This window comes from Erpetoichthys calabaricus, chromosome 15 (genome assembly GCF_900747795.2).
Source record: "Erpetoichthys calabaricus chromosome 15, fErpCal1.3, whole genome shotgun sequence".
NCBI classification, from domain to species: Eukaryota; Metazoa; Chordata; class Cladistia; order Polypteriformes; family Polypteridae; genus Erpetoichthys; species Erpetoichthys calabaricus.
The window spans coordinates 45,946,958-45,969,509 of record NC_041408.2 but is presented as its reverse complement, the minus strand read 5'-3'; the positions used below and the strand labels follow the sequence as shown (position 1 = coordinate 45,969,509).

Sequence of the window (22,552 nt, the reverse complement as noted above, 5' to 3'; positions counted from 1 at the left end):
ACATGCATTACAAAATACAATAGTTCACTGCAAACATTAACACAGAATAGACTGAAGTCTGCATTGATTACTCAGATTTCAACCTGTCTTTGGCGGGTAGCATAGCTAGTCTGAAGAATAAACTTGTGAGATCAATTCCATTTTTTAAATGTAAAAATGTTAAAATTGACCACAGTCAAGAATTCTGCAGTTTTTTTTTTTTTTTTTTTTTGCAGCATGCAGCAACCATTAAACCAGTAAGACATGACATAAGGACAACACAACCTGTGGAAAAGTGTTTGAATGAAAGTAAAACGTCATTGACAAGATCAAGAATGGTACAAGATAAAGTTAAAGAAGATATGGATGCTAAATGGGAAGAGGTAACCTTTTATTGTTCAAGTATGTTAAAAAAATTTATAACAACAGGTTGCCAATATATAGCTCACTGTGTGGTTTGATGTTGCGGATATAATAATGAAATCCTATAAATTTCAGTATGCATCAGTTACACAGTTGCTAAGGAGCTTTAAAGCCATACCACATGCACTTCAGAACAGGTCATCCACCTGAAGCTAAGCATGTTTGGGATCAGCCAGTACTTGGATGGGAGACCATCTAGAAACAGCTTAGTTTGCTGGTAGAAGAGGTGTTGTTGAGGCCAGCAGGGGACACTTACCCTGTGGTCTGAATGTTGATCCCAAAGCCCCAGCGCAGTGATGGGGACACTGTGTTGCACAAATGGCACTTTGGATGAGATGTGAAACCAAGGTCCTGACTCTCTGGTCATAAAAAATCCCTGAGTGTCCTTTGTAAAGAGTAGGGTGTATCCCGACGTCCAGGCTAAACTGCCCATCACGGTGTAGTCCTTGAGGACCCCAATTCATCCCCTGTCTCTAATTGGCTGTCTCACTCACCACTTTGCCACCTAACAGCTAATCCAGATGGATGCTATAGATTAGTGGTGGTTGAAGTGGCTCCCCACTCACTGAAGCATTTTGAGTAGTGAGAAAAACTCATGTAAATGTAAGAATTATTATCAATATATATTTTTTTTGGCCAGATATTTTTTCTTTTGGCAAAAAAACACATTTAATAATCAAATGTAATCAGATACATAAAAGCCGTATTGACAAGCATTCCTGTTTTACCTGCTTTTTCAAAAATGTACGCTCCACTACAAGACTTGCTCATACACATACCAACTCACTCAGGCTTTTGAACCCCCAAACACACTTAAACCACAAACATTTCTAGAGCACAGTATCAGCCGGCAAGCATGTTGGACATAACAACATGATACAGGGCTATTTACCTTAAGTGGGGCCAGTTTCTGTGGTGGAGACGTGCAGAAATAGTGAATAGCTCAAAATATCAAGATATGTTGGTATAAAACCTTCTACTTTCTCTGCCAAAATGCTGTTCTTCACCTTTTAACATGGCAAGAATCTGAAGCATAAACTCAAACAAGTAGTGGCTTAAAGAAAAGAGAAATCAGCATCCTAAAACGGCCACACTTGAGCCCAAACCTCAGGCCTGTAGAAAGTCTCTGGTGTCACCGAACACGAGCTAAGCTTAGTCCCTATGATCCTTATCGATCTGAACTGTCTTGCAAAGTAAAGTGTGATAAAATTGGAAAAACAACAAGATGTATTAAGTTGATATAGAGCTATCAAAACAGATTAGAGCAAAAGATGTTCCCATAAAGTATTAAAAATTTGTGTGTGGCAAAAGTTTTGAGGTATATTTACTTTTCCTAAAAACATGTAGCCTTCCCACCGTTGAACTGGCACGTTACTTATGTCATAGAATGAAACTTCACTGGTGGGATCCACATTAAACACATCCCGACTAATGGGTCCAATGAAACAATGATATTTTTCCCTGCTGTTATAGTCATGCTTTGTAAACACTCACCCTTTTGCTAATTACACAATATACCCCTTCCCTTTTATTATATATAAAAAATATAATGGAAAAAAAAAATCATTGACATGCTTATTTGCAGCACACAAATCCATAGGTACACACGGCGTACTTCTAGAACTTCCGTCACGCTTCACTTTTTCATTCATGATGAAATACAGGAGATCTCACAGCTTCGTCTTGATGTGGGATTAATGTGCGTTCCCTTTTCACATTTCTTTTAGCTAGCAGATTTCCACAATCTTGACACTTTGTCTCTCCGTCACTTTTTTTTTTTAGTTTTCAAAGCTGAACTCCGTTTTTCATCCGCGTTCTAATGAGCCAAACTCGCTCAATGCCTCCTCTTGTTTAACAATGACACACAAAAAAAGCACATTTTTCTTCTCCCCCCCCCCCCCAAGCTCTCTCTCTTACGCTGAAGATATAAGCTTTCTTTACCCCATTTCTTTCTCTGTTTTTATCTTAGTCTCATTTAACATTCTGCCCCCTCACTGTATCTCCACGCCATTTTCCTTTCCTTCTAACCCTTTTCCAAAAAAGCTAATCTCATTGGAGGACTAATGGCACGCTATACCTTGATTGGTGGTAAAGAGCACCAATCACATTTCCATCAAGAAAAAAATAAAATAATGTGTCACTGAGGCTAACTACTAAGTTTACTATTATATCCAAATAGTAGGGTGCTACAAACAATCCAATTTTTTTTTCACTTCAACATGTTGATTATGGACATATTAAAAATGAAATTGTCTGTGTTACTTTGTCATATTTCAGCCTCTTTATCAACAAAATCAGAAATTATGGTAAGGGTGTGCAGAATATTTATATCCAGTGTATCTTGTTTTTAACTTTTGCTAAATTATATATTCTGTGACTAGCATTATGTTTTTGAAAAGCTGTTGTCTACTTATGTTGGATTTCTTTTGTTCTCTATCAGGCCAAGGAAAATGAAAACTCTCTAGAGAAAGATAAAAAGTACAAGAAGAAAAATAAAATGGAGGAAAATCACTTTAACAAGATAACACAGAATTTAACAAAGGCATATTTTTTGCAAGATGCATCTGGGAAATTACCCAACAGAAAGAGACAAGACGTATGTTTAACATTCAAAAATCTCTTAAGTGGTCTCATTTTTATTACATTATTTTCTCAATTCATAGCATAAATTATTAGTTTCCTTTGTAACTGATATATATATTTTATATATATTATATAATGTGCAAAAGTTTTAGGCAGGTGTGAAAAAATGCTGTAAACAAAGAATTCTTTTCAAAAATGGAAGTGTTAATCATTTATTTTCCTCAATCAACAAAATGCAGTGAATGAACAAAAGAGAAATCTAAATCAAATCAATATTTGGTGTGACCACCCTTTGCCTTCAAAACAGCATCAATTCTTCTAGGTTCACTTGCACAGTTTTTGAAGGAACTCGGCTGGTAGGTTGTTCCAAACATCTTGGAGAACTAACCACAGATCTTCTGTGGATGTAGGCTTCCTCATGTCCTTCTGTCTCTTAATGTAATCCTAGACACACTCGATGATGTTGAGATCAGGGCGCTGTGGGGGCCATACCATCATTTCCAGGACTTCTTGTTCTTCTTTACACTGAAGATAGTTCTTAATGACTTTGGCTGTATGTTTGGGGTCGTTGTCCTGCTGCAGAATAAATTTGGGGCCAATCATAAGCCTCCCTGAATGTATTTTGCATGATGGATAAGTATCTGCCTGTATTTCTCAGCATTGAGAACACCATTAATCCTGACCAAATCTCCAACTCCATTTGCAGAAATGTAGCCCCAAACGTTCAAGGAACCTCCACCATGCTTCACTGTTGTCTGCAGACACTCATTATTGTACTGCTCTCCAGCCCTTCCACGAACAAACTGCCTTCTGCTACAGCCAAATATTTCAAATTTTGACTCCTCAGTCCAGAGCACCTGCTGCCATTTTTCTGCACCCCAGTTCCTATGTTTTCGTGCATACTTAAGTCACTTGGCCTTGTTTCCATGTCGGAGGTATGGCTTTTTGGCTACAACTCTTCCATGAAGACTACTTCTGGCCAGACTTCAGATAGTAGATGGGTGTACCTGGGTCCCACTGATTTCTGCCAGTTCTAAGCTGATGGCACTGCTGGACATCTTCCGATTTCGAAGGGTAATAAGCTTGATGTGTCTTTCATCTGCTGCACTAAGTTTCCTTGGCCGACCAATGCGTCTACGATCCTCAACGTTGCCCGTTTCTTTGTGCTTCTTCAAAAGAGCTCGAACAGAACATCTTGAAACCCCAGTCTGCTTTGAAATCTTTGTCTGGGAGAGACCTTGCTGATGCAGTATAACTACCTTGTGTCTTGTTGCTGTGCTCAATCTTGCCATGACATGAAACTGTCTTCCACAACCTCACCTCGGTAGCAGAGTTTGGCTGTTCCTCACCCAGTTTTAAGCCTCCTACACAGCTGTTTCTGTTTCAGGTAATGACTGTGTTTCAACCTACGTGTGACATTGATGATCATTAGCACCTGTTTGGTATAATTGGTTGATCATACACCTGACTGTAATCCTACAAAATCCCTGACTTTGTGCAAGTGTATCTATAAGAATTGATGCTGGTTTGAAGGCAAAAGGTAGTAACACCAAATATTGATTTGATTTAGATTTTTCTTTTGTTCGCTCACTTTGAATTTTGTAAATTGATAACAATAAATTATTTATATTTCTGAAAGCATTCTTTGTTTACAGCATTTTTTCCACACCTGCCTAAAACTTTTGCACAGTACTGTATATATAATGTGTGTGTGTATTGTTAAGTGAGTACTTGGAATGTGCTGACAGTTAAACCATCTAAACTCTCATTTAAATACTGCATAAGAAATCTATTTGTGACTGAAGAAAACAACTGATGTAGGTACCCATCTGCAATAGTTTCTTTCCAACAGAAAATATTCTCACAGTACAAATAATTGAGGTTTTTACTCAATTAATTTAATGTCTGTTTCACAATGACATGATACGGCAGAATAGCATCAAACTCTTTGCTTTGTTGTGAAATTAAATATAATATATAACAGATACAGAATGAACATTCTCTTGCCAGTCGTTGGGTTTCCAGTTTAGTTCGATACCGAGACTTGTGCTGCTTTTTGCTTTGGAAGCAACTACAGTTAACTCCTAATGTCTTACAATGTCTTTAACAATCTAATTGCTGTATATGAAACACCTGTTAAAATGTTTTTAATATTATTCTGTCATTTTTCTTTCCAGGAAATAAATCCAAGAAAAACGCAGCTACAGATAAAAAAGAAATATGCAGAAGATGAATGTAATAAACTTACAGGAAGTGACGGCCAGTACGAGGATGAGTATTTAATACAACAAGAAGCAAACGATGATCAAATAGAATTTTCTTGGAGAAAATGGTGCCTTCTACTCGTTTTTCTAATCATATCAATTGTAATAGTTACACTTTATTGACTTATAAAAAAAATAGACATTAATATTACAATGCTCCTCTGTGCATCTTCAGCTGGAAAGTGGCAAAAATGCCTGATCATAGCTTCTTGGAATTCATTTTCACTGTAATGGGCTTAAAACAAAGAAAGTGTTAGTTTTAATTATGAATGCTTGTTTTTATTTTTAAACATAGTATAAATTGAGAATATTTGTACAGTACTGAATCTAAAATATTTATATAAGATACACTTGTTTTTCTTGATGTTGATCCATGAACATAATGTTTAATGACATTACTCATCTGCAGCTCCAATAAACACGTCCCATTGTTATCCTGCCATATTTAGTCAGTGTGGCTCCTTGCCATGCTCTGGACTGGTGCTTCTGTATAATCCAGTTTGGAACTGGCTTTGATGTTCTATTAAAGGTCTATGGGACCGTGTGGAGAGAGTATACTCAGATGGATGGGTCCTGCACCAGACCAGCAGCTACATAAGGACTGAATTCTGTTACAGTTGAGTCCATAAGCATTTGGGCAGAGACACAATTTTCATAATTTTGCCACTGTATGTGACCACAATGGATCTGAAATAAAGCAATGATTTAAGTGTAGACTTTGGGCTTTAATTTAAGGGGTTTACCAAAAATATTGTACAAGGAATGACAGCAATTTTTCTGCATATCCCCCCATTTCCAGGAACTCAAAAGTATTTGGACATTGGACTGACAAGCCGTGGTCCCTCATTATTTCATTAACTATTAAGGCGGTAAAAGGTCTGGAATTGATTCCAAGTGTGGAATTTGCATTTAGAAGCTGTCACTGTTAACTCAATATGAGGTCCAAAGAGCAGACCATACAAGTAAAAACAGTCCAGCAGTAGGCTGAGAAAACAAAACAAACCCTTTATTTAGAAAGATAGCAGAAACACAAGGAGTGGTTAAATCAACCATCTGGTACATTCTTAAACAGAAGGAACACGCTGGTGAACTCAGCAACATCAAAAGGTATGGACAACCAGGACAACCACAGAAGACCACTGTTCTGGATCATTGCAGAATTTTGTCCTTGGTGAAGAACCCCTTCAGAACATTTAACCAAACCAAGAACACTCTCCAGGAGGTAGACCTATCATTGCAAAGTCTACATGAAAGTAAAGACAGAGGGTTTGCCACATGGGGCAACTACTGGTAAGCCTCATGCGTAGGAAACACAGATTAGACTTTGCCAGAAAACATTTTTTAAAAGCCTATCCAGTTCTGGAATAACTGTCCTTGGATGAAGGAAACTAAGATCAATATGTACTAGAATGTTGGAAAGAAAAGAAACAGCACATGATCCAATGCATGCCTCCATCATAGTTCACAGATGATATAGTAGTGTTACGGTATGATCAAGCATGTCTGTGAATGGCAGTCAGTCACTGGTGTTTATTGATGATATGACTGTTCACAGAAGTAGCAGGATGAATTCTGAAGTGTATAGGGCTGTACTATCTACTCAGATTCTGCCAAATGCTGCACAAATGACAGGATGACACATCACGGTACAGATGGACAATGAGCCAAAACATACTGTGACAACAAATGATTTACAAAACAAAGAACTGGAATATTCTTCAATGGCCAAGTCAATCAATTGACCCCAACCCAAATGGACAGGCATTTCACTCACAGAAGACAAAATTGATGGCAGAATGTTCAACGAACAAGCAGCAACTGATGGCAGCTGTAGTAAAGGACTGGCAAAGCATCACGAGGATAGAAACCCAGCATTTGAAGGTGGCCATGGGTTCCAGACGTCAGGCAGTCATTGACTGTGAAGGAGTTTCAACCAAATTTGGAAAATTATATTTATGATATTAGATTCTCCAAATACTTTTGAGCCCTGCAAAACAGGAGTGCCATGTATAAAAATGTCTTTTCTAAACAGCTCATATAATATTTTTGTTAACCCCCTTGAATTAAAGCTGAAAGTCTACACTTCAATCACATCTTGATATATTTGTTTCAAATCTACTGTGCTGGTGTACAGAGCCAAAATTATGAAAATTCTGTCACTGTCGAAATATTTATGGACCTGACTGTAGTGTGCTAATTTTCAATTGGAAAACCATCAAACATATTAGACATATTTAATTTACATGGTGGCCCACATTTTGCATTTTACTAAGAAAAAACTTGAATTTGTTTCAAATTCTGAGGCAGCAAAATAAAGTGTTGGTGTCTTAATACATTAAAAAAAATGGAAAAAAAATGTAATCATTGTCCCGTGAGTCTGTGCGAGGTACTTTCTAGAAATGGCTCATCTCACTGAAACAAATGTCAGTTTTAAATGCTATTATTTTGGCATGCAAATTAAAAACAAAAGGTAAAAAGTATGTTTATTCACTGTATTTGTGCTTAAATACACAACTCACTTTGAATTTTATTATACTATATTACCCTAGTATATACTTTTGAGTTGTAAATTACTTTGAACAATAAAGCTCTTTTTGCTCTGAATAGGCTTGAAAAATGATTTTGATATGAATTACTGTATATTTCATAAACAGAATACTCAAATTCAATCTCTGTACTTTTTGATGTAGAAAGAAAATGAGAAATATTAGTGCTTTCTGATATGGTGAGTAGTAAAATGTAATAAAATTAATACTAAATGAGCAATTAGTTGTACCATCCATCATCTGACACAGATGAAAAGCTAAACATGCATTTGTGGATATCTGCATTGTGTACACCTAGACATGGTTAGGGCTGTTTTTGCACTGTATTAGAGCTGGCAGAGCTACCAATATAAAAAATAATGGATGGTGCCCTGGAAGTCATTACTTCAGGAATAATGGCTGGCAGCATTAATTGTGTGTGTGAACCCTTTTCAGGGATCTAGCCATTATATTACAAGACAGGGCTCCAGGACAGCAAGGACATTTAGAGCCACCAGGTGAGTTCTTCATGGACAGACTCAGGAGTTTTCTGGTGCTTTCCTGACGCCAGAAGTTGTCCCGAGCAGGATGTTTAAACTCTTTTTCAAATTCCAGACAAAGGAGCTTGGAATGGGAATGAACTGGTTTCAAGGGCTAACCTGGCACGTAGGGAAAATGATCAGTTGTATCAGAGGAACTGGATGTGAGGGTTATTGAGGGTCTCTGCCTGTGTTTTCTTTTTCTTTTTTTCAAATTTTGCCAGTTTTTTAGTTTTTAATTTCCCTCCATTATTATGTTTAATTAATTTACACCTTTTCTATATTAATCAAGTTAATTTATCGATAAATTGAGCAGTAAGCCTTATGATTAGGTAAAAGCCTACTGGTGCTGCAGTCATCTGGCTGCCATACCTGACCTGAGGCCTGATTACAACAACCTGTGGTCCCTGCTGCTTTGCATTGACATTCGTTTCTCTTCTGTGTTTTCTGCTCATTTTTCTGGACTTCTTTTTCTCCCTTGTTACTAATGTTTGTGGTCTTTTGAGACTTTTCCATGTTGAATTTTTGTGTTTTTGGGGTTTATCTTATTTCTGTTTCTTAGCTATGTTAATAATCAGAATATTTTTTTACATCTTATTTCTGTTTCTACAATATTTCTCTTAGAATATTATTGGTTCCCTTATTTATTAATTTATATAAATAATTGATTTATTAAAGGTTTTTATATGGTCAGGTTTTAAGAATTTACCTCCTTTCTATGGATAAATACAATAGCAAGGAAGCAGAGAATGCGAGTGTTTCAAAAAATGATTAATAGTGTGAATGTCGACCATCCACCCTATGGGTCAGTAAGGGCCCATCATCTGTTATAGTAAGGCCCACAGGGGTGTAGTTTGTTGCTTTTTTTATTCTTCTGTTCCTTGTTGCTCTTTTGGTTTTAACCACCCTTTTATGATTATGTTTTGCTAATAAATACCTGTTTTCCCTCTTACCTGCTCTACCCTGATATTTTTGTGGGTTTGGGGAACACTCAGAGACACCTTGGAGGTGCCATACAAAATATTCTGAAGAGGTGGTGGAAGAAGAGAAAGAAAAACCATGCTATTGGTAAGACAGGAACGAGAAAGAGAAAGCCGGACAGGGAATGAATTACTGTGTATTATGGAGTCAGGCCCCAGAGTGGCTTAGCATTTACTGTGTTCCTTTTACTGTTGTAAACCCTGTGCCCTGTACCTCCCTGACACCTTATTTTTCCTGTAATAAATCTTTTGTTACTGGACTTTTGGTATGTCTATGGGTCATTCCGAGTACATTTAATGCTCAAGGTCATCCCCCTCCACATTGGTTATTGCCAATCACATCCCTAATTACTTCTTATTCTCCCTGGTTTGAATGTTTTGACTGGACATGGGGTGCTGCTATTGTGTGAACAATGAATCTCGGAGGTAAGGTTGCTGTACCTAATAAAGTAGACATTCTGTGTATATATAAACGATTTTTAAACAAATCCAGCTACACTGTAGTCATAAAAAGTTGTACATACCTTGCTGCAGTATGGACACTCTCCAAAAACAATATTGAAGCTTTGTCTGCACGATGGAAGACCTCTTAACCACTGCCAATACAAGGAATTAAATTATTCACTAATCTGCATTTAACACACATTATATAATTTTTTTTTGTCTGACAGCAATTACCTCATAGAGACAAGTCTGATGAAAAGGCTGACCACATCGCGGATCATTGCAAACTTGGTCTGGTATCGCTGCTTCAAGACGATAAGAGTAACAAATTCCACAATCCATACTGAAATTCTGTCAAATTGAAAGGGGGGAAGCTTTACTTGTTAATGAAAAAATGCCTGTATATATCTTGTGTCTTTCAAATCACTTAAGTATTTTGTTTTATTTACATTGGACTACATTCAAAAGTAAATAGTATGTATGGCAAAGTAGATTTAAAATGGTTATATGGGATATTATGACATTACAGTATATCCATATTTCAGATATTTTGTGTTACTTTCTGAATGTTTAAAATTGAACTGAAAAAAAATTCATATGCTTCCAATCAAGATGACATTATTTTGACTTCTATCTGTAACACTGCAGTATTTCACATTAAGGAACTGCTGTTTACAGTTAGGTCCATAAATATTTGGGCAGAGACAACTTTTTTCTAAGTTTGGTTCTGTACATTACCACAATGAATTTTAAATGAAACAACTCAGATGCAGTTGAAGTGCAGACTTTCAGCTTTAATTCAGTGGGGTGAACAAAACGATTGCATAAAAATGTGAGGCAACTAAAGTATTTTTTTAACACAATCCCTTCATTTCAGGGGCTCAAAAGTAATTGGACAAATTAAATAACTGGAAATAAAATGTTCATTTCTAATACTTGGTTGAAACCCCGTTGCTGGCAATGACAGCCTGAAGTCTTGAACTCATGGACATCACCAGATGCTGGGTTTCCTCCTTGTTAATGTTCTGCCAGGCCTTTACTGCAGCGGCTTTCAGTTGCTGTTTGTTTGTGGGCCTTTCTGTCTGAAGTTTAGTCTTCAACAAGTCAAATGCATGCTCAATTGGGTTAAGATCAGGTGACTGACTTGGCCATTCAAGAATTTTCCACTTCTTTGCTTTAATAAACTCCTGGGTTGCTTTGGCTGTATGTTTTGGGTCATTGTCCATCTGTATCATGAAACGCCGCCCAATCAACTTGACTGCATTTAGCTGGATTTGAGCAGACAGTATGTCTCTGAACACCTCAGAATTCATTCAGCTGCTTCTGTCCTGTGTCACATCATCAATAAACACTAGTGTCCCAGTGCCACTGGCAGCCATGCACGCCCTAGCCATCACACTGCCTCCACCGTGGTTTTACAGATGATGTGGAATGCTTTGGATAATGAGCTGCTCCACGCCTTCTCCATACTTTTTTCTTGCCATCATTTTGGTAGAGGTTGATCTTGGTTTCATCTGTCCAAAGAATGTTTTTCCAGAACTGTGCTGGCTTTTTTAGATGTTCTTTAGCAAAGTCCAATCTAGCCTTTCTATTCTTGAGGCTTATGAGTGGCTTGCACCTTGCAGTGCACCCTCTGTATTTACTTTCATGCAGTCTTCTCTTTATGGTAGACTTGGATATCGATACACCTACCCCCTGGAGAGTGTTGTTCACTTGGTTGGCTGTTGTGAAGGGGTTTCTCTTCACCATGGAAATGATTCTGCGATCATCCACCACTATTGTCTTCCGTGGACGTCCAGGTCTTTTTGCATTGCTGAGTTCACCAGTGCTTGCTTTCTTTCTCAGGATGTACCAAACTGTAGATTTTGTCACTCGGAATATTGTAGCAATTTCTCAGATGGGTTTTTTCTGTTTTCGCAGCTTAAGGATGGCTTCTTTCACCTGCATGCAGAGCTCCTTTGACCGCATGTTGTCTGTTCACAGCAAAATCTTCCACATGCAAGCACCACACCTCAAATCAACTCCAGGCCTTTTATCTGCTTAATTGATAATGACATAACGACGGACTTGCCCACACCTGCCCATGAAATAGCCTTTGAATTAATTGTCCAATTACTTTTGAGCCCCTGAAATGAAGGGATTGTGTTAAAAAAATGCTTTAGTTGCCTCACATTTTTATGCAATCGTTTTTTTCACCCCACTGAATTAAAGCTGAAAGTCTACACTTCAACTGCATCTGAGTTGTTTCATTTAAAATTCATTGCGGTAATGTACAGAACCAAAATTAGAAAAAAGTTGTCTCTGTCCAAATATTTATGGACCTAACTATAACTGTAAAGGTAACAACATTCTAAAGAATAAAATGTTTATTGCCTGTAAATAAAAAAGTGTCTTTTAATGCCTTGGATATTGGCTGTATGTCAGCAACATGCTTTAGTATAACTTACCACAAGTCATCAAAAATTCCAAAATGCCACATTTATGGATTTAAAACTGTACTGGCAGATTAAGAAATATCAGATATCTTTTTACCTTATTAAAAATGAAGATTCACTTTAATTTTTGCAACTTTTTGCTGACTCCACCAGTTTCCTTCAGTTCTGTGCTAGCTGTATCATCCTAAAGATGAATCACTTCTGTTCTAGTAGGCCACTAATTACCAGGTTGTTACCTTTGTACTCACCAACCACAAAAAAATACTTGGTCCACACTGGCACAGATACATTTAAAAATGATGTACAGTAATCCCTCGCTACTTCGCGGTTCACTTTTCGCGGATTCACGACTTTCGCGGATTTTTAAATACAAGTGATTGCCCGCCTATCGCGGAAGTTATGTTCCAGACCCATCAGCAACAGGAGAAAATCCGTGATATAGAAAGACCATATAAATAAACATTTTTTTAGTTTAAGCCTTAAAATACCCATCCCACATGCTTTAAACACATGTAAACTTATAAAACACACTTTGTTAACACATATGATATGTGGATGTCGGGCTAAGGATATGAGTAACATCTCACTATTATAAAACATTTTAACTTCACGCAAGACAAGACAGTGAGACAGGAAAATTGGTGATGTACACCTAAAAGCCTGATTGTACAGGCTTTTAAATTATTGACACGCAGAGCGACAAGCAGCACAAACCCAGCACAAAGTCCACTTCTCCTTAGCGTTCATTCAGCTCCCCACCCCCTTGACAATGCGAACTGCGCTTCCGGGGAGGGGGGGTTTGAGCGAAGGTGCGTTCAGCTCCCACACACACACACACACACTCCTCGAGCAGAGCGACAAGCAGGCATTTTGGCAGAAGCAGCACAAAGTCCATTTCTGCTCAGCGTGAGTTCAGCTGCCCCCCTTCACAATGCGAGTGCAGACACATTGACGTCTGATCGCTGCGTGTAGGCAGTGTGCAGTGTTGGTCTGAGGTGTTTAAGAATGTAGAAAGTGTTTAAGAGCATAGGAAGTGTTTATAAGAGTGTGGGAAAGGTTAACAAGAGAGTGAGAAAGGTTTATAAGAGTGTGGGAAGGGTTTATAAAGTCTTAAAATATGTATAAATAATAAAATAAATATAGGTCGCTACTTCGCGGATTTCACCTATCGCGGGGGGGCTCTGGAACGTAACCCCCGCGATAGGTGAGGGATTACTGTATTCATTTTAAAAGTTTTCCATGCACGCTGGAGTTTTCATGTTGTTGCTGAAAGTTTATCATTCACTCTGAAAAGTGAACGTACATGTATACCTTTCCCAATGGGCATACACCGTTTATCAGCCAAAAGTGTTATTAGTTTGAAGAACAAACCCCAAAGTAAACTGATAGAATAACTACTCAAAACGTGAAGCACCCCGTCTCAAACCCGGTACCTTTGGGTTATAAAGCAGCAGTTCGTACCTCTGCACCATTCATGAATACATAACTTCCTGTCAATTGACATTTGAGTTTGGATTTTTAACTCATTGACATGAACATGAAAATCAAATGTTTTTTTTTTCCCTTTATTTATATTCTTGAATAAAATCGCACGTTTATTTGATATTTGGACTAAAGTCCTCACACATTATACACTTCACATCATTATTAGTATAACATGGAAAAAGTTTCTGTTTTAGCTATGTGTTCAGCAGTTCCTGTCATTCTACACGTACACAGATCATTTTAGACACGGAACACACATGAAATATATGTATTCAAAATAGTGATATATTATTTACCCAATACAACTCCAGGCACTTCACTGCCAGATAAAGAGACCTGAGCTTTGAGAATTTTGCAACTGACCTCAACTCTGTCAGGCCCGGGGGATGGGATAGCAGGCTGCTTGTGGTGATCGACACATTTGTAAAACAAAAGATGCTGATGGAGAGGTGATGGATTGCGAGTTTTTTCGTAGACTTCAGGGACTCTAGTGTTAAAAAGTTACATTTTTCTCATCCACTTGCTGTTTTCAAACTTTGGAGAATATTTAAAAAAATATTACTTTCCAGACATTGAACACAGTTTCGGTGTACAGTATGTAGAAGGCCAAAATAAATAAAACAAGAAGTACTGTATATTTGAATGTATCTGCTAGTGTGGACAAGGTCTGAGACAGACTGTGGAGCATCCTCTTCTATTTCTTTTTATAGCGCTTAGTGTGACTTCCACTCTGATCAAGTTCTCTTTCAAAATGGTTTTAAAAGTAGGTTAAGTCTTCTCCAATAAGAAACTTCAAGTCTGATCATACCATACAGCTAAAAGGAAACTATCCCTGCACCACGGTATACTCTTACTGCCTTTAGTTGTGCTGAACTGCCGACCTACCTATGGCAGCTTCAATTAAGGATAAGATTTTTATATTTTTTTGTACATGGTCAACAGTATTTAAGTAAAAGACCTGGTCGTGTATTCTGAAACTTCCCACAAGCATATTTTCTTTGATATGTCACATTTTTATATCATCTATTCACTATAATGAATTTAATCAGGGTGTAGTTGGTTCAATATGCAATTGCAGTACTACATTTGTTTGTTTGTTAGGCAGAATTTACTTTAATCATTGTAAATGTCTTTAAACTTAGATGTGTATTGCAGTACTCAACACAACAAGAATACAGTTTCAGTGTTGCAATATACTCATTTAGATTTCAAAAAAGGAAAGCATTGTTTAATACAATACATAATTAATTTAGTCTTTTATAAGGAACGGCTCAGTCCAAGCACTAGTTGATGATGTTATCTCCCCATTCCTACATTCAAAACTGAATTCATCTGATAAGAAAAGCAATGGATAGCAAGAAAATGTGTTCCGTAATTTCATCCAATAGAAAAATATTTTTTTTAACTATTTAAATGTAATTATTTATTACCTCAAATAAATTCATTATAATGCATACATCATAGATCACAAGACATATAGTACTGCTACATATGGTATTGTCCTTGTTTACTAAGTCATGTTTAATGTTGTGTATGTTATAAACAATCCTGACTGGACAAAGATGGGGGGTTTGTGTTGGTGGCTTGTCTGAATTGTCATTTTTGTTGGATTGTATGCATTTTAAATTTATAAACTGGTAGTGGAGGATTGTAGCCTAAGGTTTGAAGTGTGCCACTCTGATCTTCAAGGTTTATTCAACATTATATTGTTTTATTTAAGACAGGTGCCCGATGAATAGACACAGCTAAAACACTTAGGCAACATAAGCAAGCTGACAAGGAGAAAGCGAAACAGCAATAAGAACAAACAGATGGATCAGCCTAGACAGGCTATTAAAAAGAGCTGGTGTACCCCTTGTTTGGTGATAGTCAATTTATGGTCAGCAGTAACTGTATGTTATTTAAAATTAGACTGAGGTAGAAAAAGTTTGAATCCCATTTTTAGAAACTGCATGTTCTTATTTTGGAACCAAAAACTGTCAAAAAAGTATAAAGCTCTGATAATTGCACAGAAAATGGAACCTCACCTAGAGATGGATGGACGACATTGCTCCTGCAGTACCTAGGAAAAATGCCTCTCGCACTCTCAAAGTGGCCCAATCCCACATCTGCATCATGCTTTGGCAGGGGCTTCCTTTGAAATATTATTATTACGAGTATCAGCCAATTTTAAAAGAACTTAGAATTATCGCCATAACACCAGGGAAGGATACAATATTTTACTGTATTATATATTTTTGGTTTGATTTTAAAAATTGCAATTTTTAAAAGAAAATAGAATCTCTGGGAGCATACACCCATTGCTGGATAGAAGGATATGGTGGGACTTTTTTAAGTTTTAAATTATTATCGCAATTTTAGAAGTAAGGGTACCCTTTTCTAAACTTTGATCTCCAGTTGTTGGACTTTTCCAGATACCAATGAAGTGAGAAGGCCAGTGGTGAGTTTCTGGGCCATACTTGCCCAGTCAGCACAGTGCCTAGTCAAAACCAGCCTGATTCGCCCCCTTCCATAGTCCAAAAACATGCGAGACCCTGTCAAATAATAATAACAACAACAAAAGATTTATTATTATGTACAAGGCATTTCTATCTTCTTTTTGTAAGAATGGATGTAGCTGGCACAAGTTTTATTTTATTTCCAATCTATCTGTACAGGTGCTTTGCACTTCTTACTTCCATCAAGAAGATAGAAACACCTTATAAATAGTTCTAAATCTTTTGATATCATTTCATAGGGTTTAAGGTTTGCTGCACATACATTCGGCCCACGCCACCTTTTCTTATATTTAACCAGTATGTACTGTAGCTGGCATGTATTTATTTTACTTATTCACAGTTTGTCACATCATATTTTTGGCCAAAATAATCAAGTCCAGCATGTTTGCCAGACATTACCCTAGCCTTCATGGATACTTTAACGGCCACTGCACTAATATACTCCACTCAAAGATAGTTCAGTTTCTTCTTCCCCATTTTGCTTAGTTCAGCAAAGTTCCTGAACATTTCTACGATTCTGCCAAACTTGCAGCGAAATAAACTCCACAAGGTTTACTCATCATTATTATTCTACTTAGTTTGACATTTGCCTGTTGTCGCTGTCTATAAATAGCTGATGGAAGGACAAACACAGTAGGGTCCTAGCATTAGATAAAATTAAACTATCTCCCTTTTTTAAAGCATAGAACACCAGCAAATTTGTTTCCAACTTTGTCTCCCATTCAAAATTTGGGGTTCACTACATCTTGTTCAGTAGAATGTCTTTTACTTTGTTGCTAGTTAAAATGAGCACTGAACCCGTCTCTGAAAACCCTACAAACAACTGTCATAAAGTCTGCAGACAAGAAAGGTACAACTACTCCAGATACAGAAGCATAACCACGCCAGGTTGTCCATCTGGTACTTTACCAACAGGATGTCCAGTTCTGATAAGTCTTGTTGATTGTGTCATTTTTTTTGTTGTTTACTGCTGTATTTTTATTTAACTCTCTTTTTGCATATTTAAATTCCCTAACCCTTTTCCGTTTTTGAACATTTATGTGGAATTACAATGTGGAATGTTTTCATTTTATCAAATCCAAATTTTTTTAGGCAATTTAAAGTTTCTAAAATATTTTCTTATTTGCATTTATTTACAGCATTTAGGACCATGCTTAAAGTATGCACCACATAGATTTATTATTTCATCAGTACTTACAGATGTTTCCTGGGAGCCTGGTAATGGAAACTCTATTTCCAAAACTTCTTTTAAATTGTGCAGTATGCTATAATCTGGATTCCTACAACAATTAATTTTAAATGTTACATAGATGACAACAAATTTGACAAATATATTTTCAAGTGAAAAAATAGAAAAATAACTGCATTACCATAAGTGCATGTTTGTATTCAGTATATTTCTCAGAGGTGCTACAACTGTAGAAAGAAATGTTTAAGGATATTTACTAACACGATTAATTAAACATCACATACCGTATCCATAGTATATATATATGTGCTTATTTTGCTAAGATTAGAGTAACACATGCAATCATTTTTCTGTATATACTGTACACTTACAAGTAAACATTTCTCATTTTGGTTGGATACTCTTAAAGAGAAGGATAGGCAAGAGTGGGGAAAAAGCAGTAACAACCATATTCTTTATCACGAGATGAACAATTCCTGCATCAAATGTTTCCTTTTGAACAGGCTGTGTGTACCCTGTTAGTTCAGTAATAATTTTAATATTAACTTTTAAATACCTCAAAAAGGAAACAGTATCCTCATCTACAGCTGATCAAAATGCAAACACCTATCCCATTTTTTTTTTTTTTTTATTAAATTTTAGTTATTGAGAGAAATACACATTGCTAAAGAACTGCTATAATATGATAATCAAGCACAGATTTTAAACAAATTAATACAAAAAAGTTAGATCAGATCACATATACAATCAATCCCATTTAATTTTTAATCTTAAACCAGACTAAAGTACCCCCCTTTACCCACAGTAGAGAGCATTAGTAACAAAAAGAGACCCATTGTGTTATACATATTCATATTAAATTAAAACAACAGAAGTTTAGCCGAGATGCTGGTGGGAACCCGGCAGCAGATTTATTTTAGAATAACATTAATGCATTTTTGTCAAATTCTAAAGACGCTCTGCCCATATCCATTGAAGGAAAATTAGATTTTTTTTTCTCTGTACTGTTTATTAAACGTGACTATATGTGTGTGTGTTTGTCCAGTCCCACTGAGCAATCTGATTGATCAGCTTGGCTTTGGTAACACAACTGACAAAAGTAGTGCCAGGCCAAAGCGGTTGAGACATGTGGGAAGTAGTAAAGGCGTGACGGACATGCTGAAAGTCACCTTCTCCAAAATACAAATGATGTTTTCACAGCAGTGGTAGTCATAAAGCAGTCTTTGACAGGTAATGTGGCTAGTTTTAGATAATATGCCACTACGTTATGGAGGTTCATTGATATTTTTCCCATTTAAGTATGATTAGTTGATGGACTAAGAAAGTAATACAGGAAATCACAGCCAGTTTATCACTAGATAGTGTTATTTCGTCCAAAATAACTCCAAAATCTGCTGTAAAAAGATTAATGATGAGTGTTAATCCCATGCTATCAGAGAGTTAAGAAAATAATGGGCTCAAAAGGATTTAAATTTTGGAATGTCCTAAAACATATGCCCTAGCAAGGCCATCCTGATATATTTTAGAAAATTTTAATTTAGACAGCGGTGTCCGATGTACAGATATAATCTGAATTACATTCAAGTTTTGAAACTAATAATTAATATTGTAAATTACTGAATTCCATTCCTTGTCTGAAATATTGATAAAGAGGTCTCTTTCCCAACATTGCCTAAGGTGGTCTAGTGTTGATGACAGCAATATTAATTGATATACAGTGATATTCAGTGTCTTGAAATGCTACCAATAGTCCCTTAATTACTAATTAAAATATTTTGTTTATATATTAAGCACAGGATTACAGAATGCAGTCTCTTTTTCCACAAAGTACCTTACTTGTAAATTAAAAAAATGTGTATTGAATGAATTCTGTATTTACAACAGAGTTGTTTAAAAGGTGCAAAAGCATTAGCAATATAAATATCTCCAAGGTTAGAGATACCTAATGACCTCTAAGTCTTACATAGTGTTTAACCGAGGGAGGACAAGGCTACCAAGCTACCTTGAAAAGGAGCAGCAAACAACAATCTTTCTTAAAGTGTTTTTCACACTAGATTGAAATAAGAGAATAAAGCCTAATCCGAGTACTGATAAAATGATGACAATAGTTGGTGACCGTAGGACAGAGTGGATGTTTTACATGATTTTCTTTCCAAATCCAACCAGGTAGGTATATATTCACCACTTTCTTCTTCTTTCCATTATCTCAAATTATGAATATTTGCAACCCAACCCAGAAGTATAGCTAAAAGTCACTTAAAACAATGTCATGGTGTGCTTTCGATTTTTGTAATGCTGTCTTTTTGCCTTCCATATAAACAAACTTACAATGGAGTCAAGGATATCTATATCATGTGTAGCCATCTATCTATATCTCTGTCTCTCTCTCTCTCTCTATTATATATATATATTTTATTGGAAATGCTTAAATGTAAGTGATAAAAAGTTCTTGTGTTAGGATTGTTGCAGGTGGCTGGGGGGGCGACCCGAAGGACCAGAGGAGGGCTTGCGCCTCCCCCAGACCACGTGGGGGCGACTACCCTGGCAGCTATGGGGACCACGGGTACAGAGCTTGGAAGCTCAACCCTGTAGGGACCCGTGGTCAACTCCAGGGGGCACCCCAATGCCTTTGGAGCCCTGGCCCTCAGCCACACTCAGAAAGCCGGCTTGTCACCGCATTAGGAGGAGGGAAACCAAGATTGCCGCGGACCGGAAGTCCCTCCCCGAGACAGGCACGGGATTGGAAGGTGCATCTTGCCTGCCCACCGATGATTGGATGGAGGCGGGACCAAGGAATGTCCATCTCGTGCCAGGGAAGGACCCGACTGGGCCGGAGGAACGGCCCCACAGAAAGCAGTCGGCGGATGTGACTGACAGCCAGGTGAGTCAATGCCGAATGTCTTTATGTGCTTGCCAGCAGCTCTGCATGAGCTGGAAGCCTGCAGATCCGCTTCCACAGATGCTTCGTGCCCTCCATGCGGAGTTGCAAGAGCTGGAGAGGAAGGCAGCTGCGTCAGTGCGGGCACTACGTGCGTGAAGAGGACAATGCGACGCTGGATCCTTCTGCCGGAGCGGCACGGCGGGGACGGTGAGTAAAGCCGACCCCGTAAAGCATAAGGGAGATCCCATCGAAAAGGCCCGTGATACAAATGAACGGAACCAAGTAGGGGGGTCTCCAACAGTGGAGGCAGGGCTGAGGGCCTTGCGCATGGTGAGGGGAGAAAGACCGAGAGGGCCGGCAGGACGGGGGCTGATGAGTGCCCCGGGTGCACTATGCCCCGAGCCTGCAGTGGTCTCGTGCCGCTCCATAGGGACACAAACGGGACAGGATCTACGTGTTTACCATGCGCAGACCCAAACCATCATGGCGTCCCAGAGGAAAGGGAGGAATCGAGGGAAGAATGCCGGTTCCTCCGATATGGGCGGATGTGAGGCAGGAAACTCACGTCCGGAGAATGGCCACCCTCTGCGGAGGAAGAGGCAAGCCCCAGAGTTGGCGGAGGTGACAGCAGGGCGAGCGGACCCATCTGCTCCGATCAGACGGATACGGAACCCGCAGAGGGGGTGCCGAAAAGGCAAGTCCTGGAGTGCTGGTCGAAGGGGGGAGCGCTGCCAGTGCGCAGCACAGAGGGACTCCAGGTGGTGGTGTCCAGGCAGCATCTCTGCCCCTTTTTCTGTCTGTGTCGCAGGACCGGACCCTGGACAAGCAGTAGGACCCGCTTCGTTGGGGCCCTGCCCTCGCGGGACGGGCTGCTTCGCCGGAGGACTCTTTACTGGTAATCTGGCACTGTCACAGCTGGCGGAGGCTACGGAGATGTGAGTGGCTCCAACCAAAGGGGTACGAAAACCTCAGAGGGGGTGCCGAAAAGGCAAGTCCCGGGGTGCCGGTAGGAGCGCTGCCTGTGCGAGGCACGACAGGACACCAGGTGGTGGTGTCCAGGCAGCGTCTCCTCCCCTGTTTCTGTATGTGTTGTAGGACCGGATCCTGGACGAGCAGTAGGACCCACTTCGGGGATGAGCTGCCCTCGCGGGACGAGTCATTCTGACTGACAGGTCTTCGCTGGCGGTGGGGCAGTGTTGCAGGTGGCCAGGGGGGGTGGTGGTGACCCGGCCGGGACGCCCCAGAGGACCGGAGGAGGGCTTGCGCCTCCCCCAGACCATGTGGGGGAGACCGCACTGGAGGCTATGGGGACCATGGGTACAGAGCTTGGAAGCTCAACCCTGTAGGGGACCGTGGTCACCACCAGGTGGTGCCCCAATGCCTTTGGAGCTCTGACCCTCAGCACTTCCGCCACACCAGGAAGTGCTGGGGGGAAGAAGACCAGGGACACCCGGAGTGCTTCCGGGTGCACAGCCGGCACTTCCGCCACTCTGGGGAGTGCCGGCGGAAGATTGTCGGGAAGCACCTGGAACACATCCGGGTGAATATAAAAGGGGCCGCTTCCCTTCATTCGGGGCTTGAGCTGGGAGTGGAGAAGGATGGAGCTCGGGAGGAGAGGCAAGGAGGCGGCCTGAAGACTAAGGCATTCGAGTTGGCCTGGACTTTGGGGACTTTTGGGGGTTTTGAGATGCACCTTTGTAAATATGAATGTAAATAAACGTGTTGTGGGTGAACCATCAGTGTCCGCCTGTCTGTGTCCGGGCCAGCTTCCACAGGATACTATTAATATTCACGCTAACTGATAGCTTAACCATGTTCAAATCTTCATGATAGAAGTATGGTCAAATGGTAAACAAACTTCTAATAAAATAGAATTCTAGTAACTACAGTATCTCTTATGCCTCCTTTCCAGTTTAAGTGATTACAAATGCAATTTAGATTATAATCTTATACTGTATGTGAATTTCCTATATATACTTACCATGGTCTGCTCCAAGAAAACAACATTCCGGGAGCATTTTGGGATGCCGTGGATCAACTTCGATGTTAAGCGAAACATTATTTCCTGTTGAAAAAAGTAACAAAATTATTATTCATAACCTATTTATAGCTATAAATCATTATATACACATTCATTCAATTACTACTAGTTTCAAGCTTCCATGTATGCAGCGTTTATACCAATAGGAGAACACCTATGAATATCTTGCCATTTAAGGATTCATTTTCTACTAATTTTTCTACTAATTCATTACTTTTTTTAATGCTTTTGGTTTTAAAGATTTTCAAAAATACTTCCAAAAACTTAGTAGACATAGTCTAGTGTA

The 22,552-nt window shown here is 38.9% G+C and overlaps 2 protein-coding genes across 9 annotated transcripts in view; one reads left to right on the top strand and one right to left on the bottom strand.

Moving 5' to 3' along the window:
- LOC114666252 (serine/threonine-protein kinase VRK2) overlaps window positions 1-7,866 on the top strand; it is a 136,400-nt gene extending 128,534 nt beyond the window's left edge. For 2 of the 5 annotated variants that reach the window (XM_028821029.2, XM_051919618.1), the window contains exons 12-14: window positions 216-362; window positions 2,843-2,998; window positions 5,163-7,866. In XM_028821029.2, the coding sequence (XP_028676862.2) occupies window positions 216-362; window positions 2,843-2,998; window positions 5,163-5,372 (513 nt within the window). In that variant the 3' untranslated portion in view covers window positions 5,373-7,866. The remainder of the gene's footprint in view (window positions 1-215; window positions 363-2,842; window positions 2,999-5,162) is intronic. The other 3 variants (XM_051919619.1, XM_051919620.1, XM_051919621.1) reach the window with 3 other exon arrangements.
- fancl (FA complementation group L) overlaps window positions 5,337-22,552 on the bottom strand; it is an 89,295-nt gene continuing 72,079 nt past the window's right edge. For 2 of the 4 annotated variants that reach the window (XM_051919624.1, XM_051919626.1), the window contains 5 exons: window positions 22,207-22,290; window positions 17,526-17,571; window positions 17,354-17,435; window positions 9,972-10,088; window positions 9,770-9,889 (listed from right to left, as the gene is read on the bottom strand). In XM_051919624.1, coding sequence (XP_051775584.1) covers window positions 9,773-9,889; window positions 9,972-10,088; window positions 17,354-17,435; window positions 17,526-17,571; window positions 22,207-22,290 — 446 coding nt within the window. In that variant the 3' untranslated portion in view covers window positions 9,770-9,772. Of the gene's footprint in view, window positions 5,485-9,769; window positions 9,890-9,971; window positions 10,089-17,353; window positions 17,436-17,525; window positions 17,572-22,202; window positions 22,291-22,552 lie in introns of those variants that run through there. The other 2 variants (XM_028821030.2, XM_051919625.1) reach the window with 2 other exon arrangements.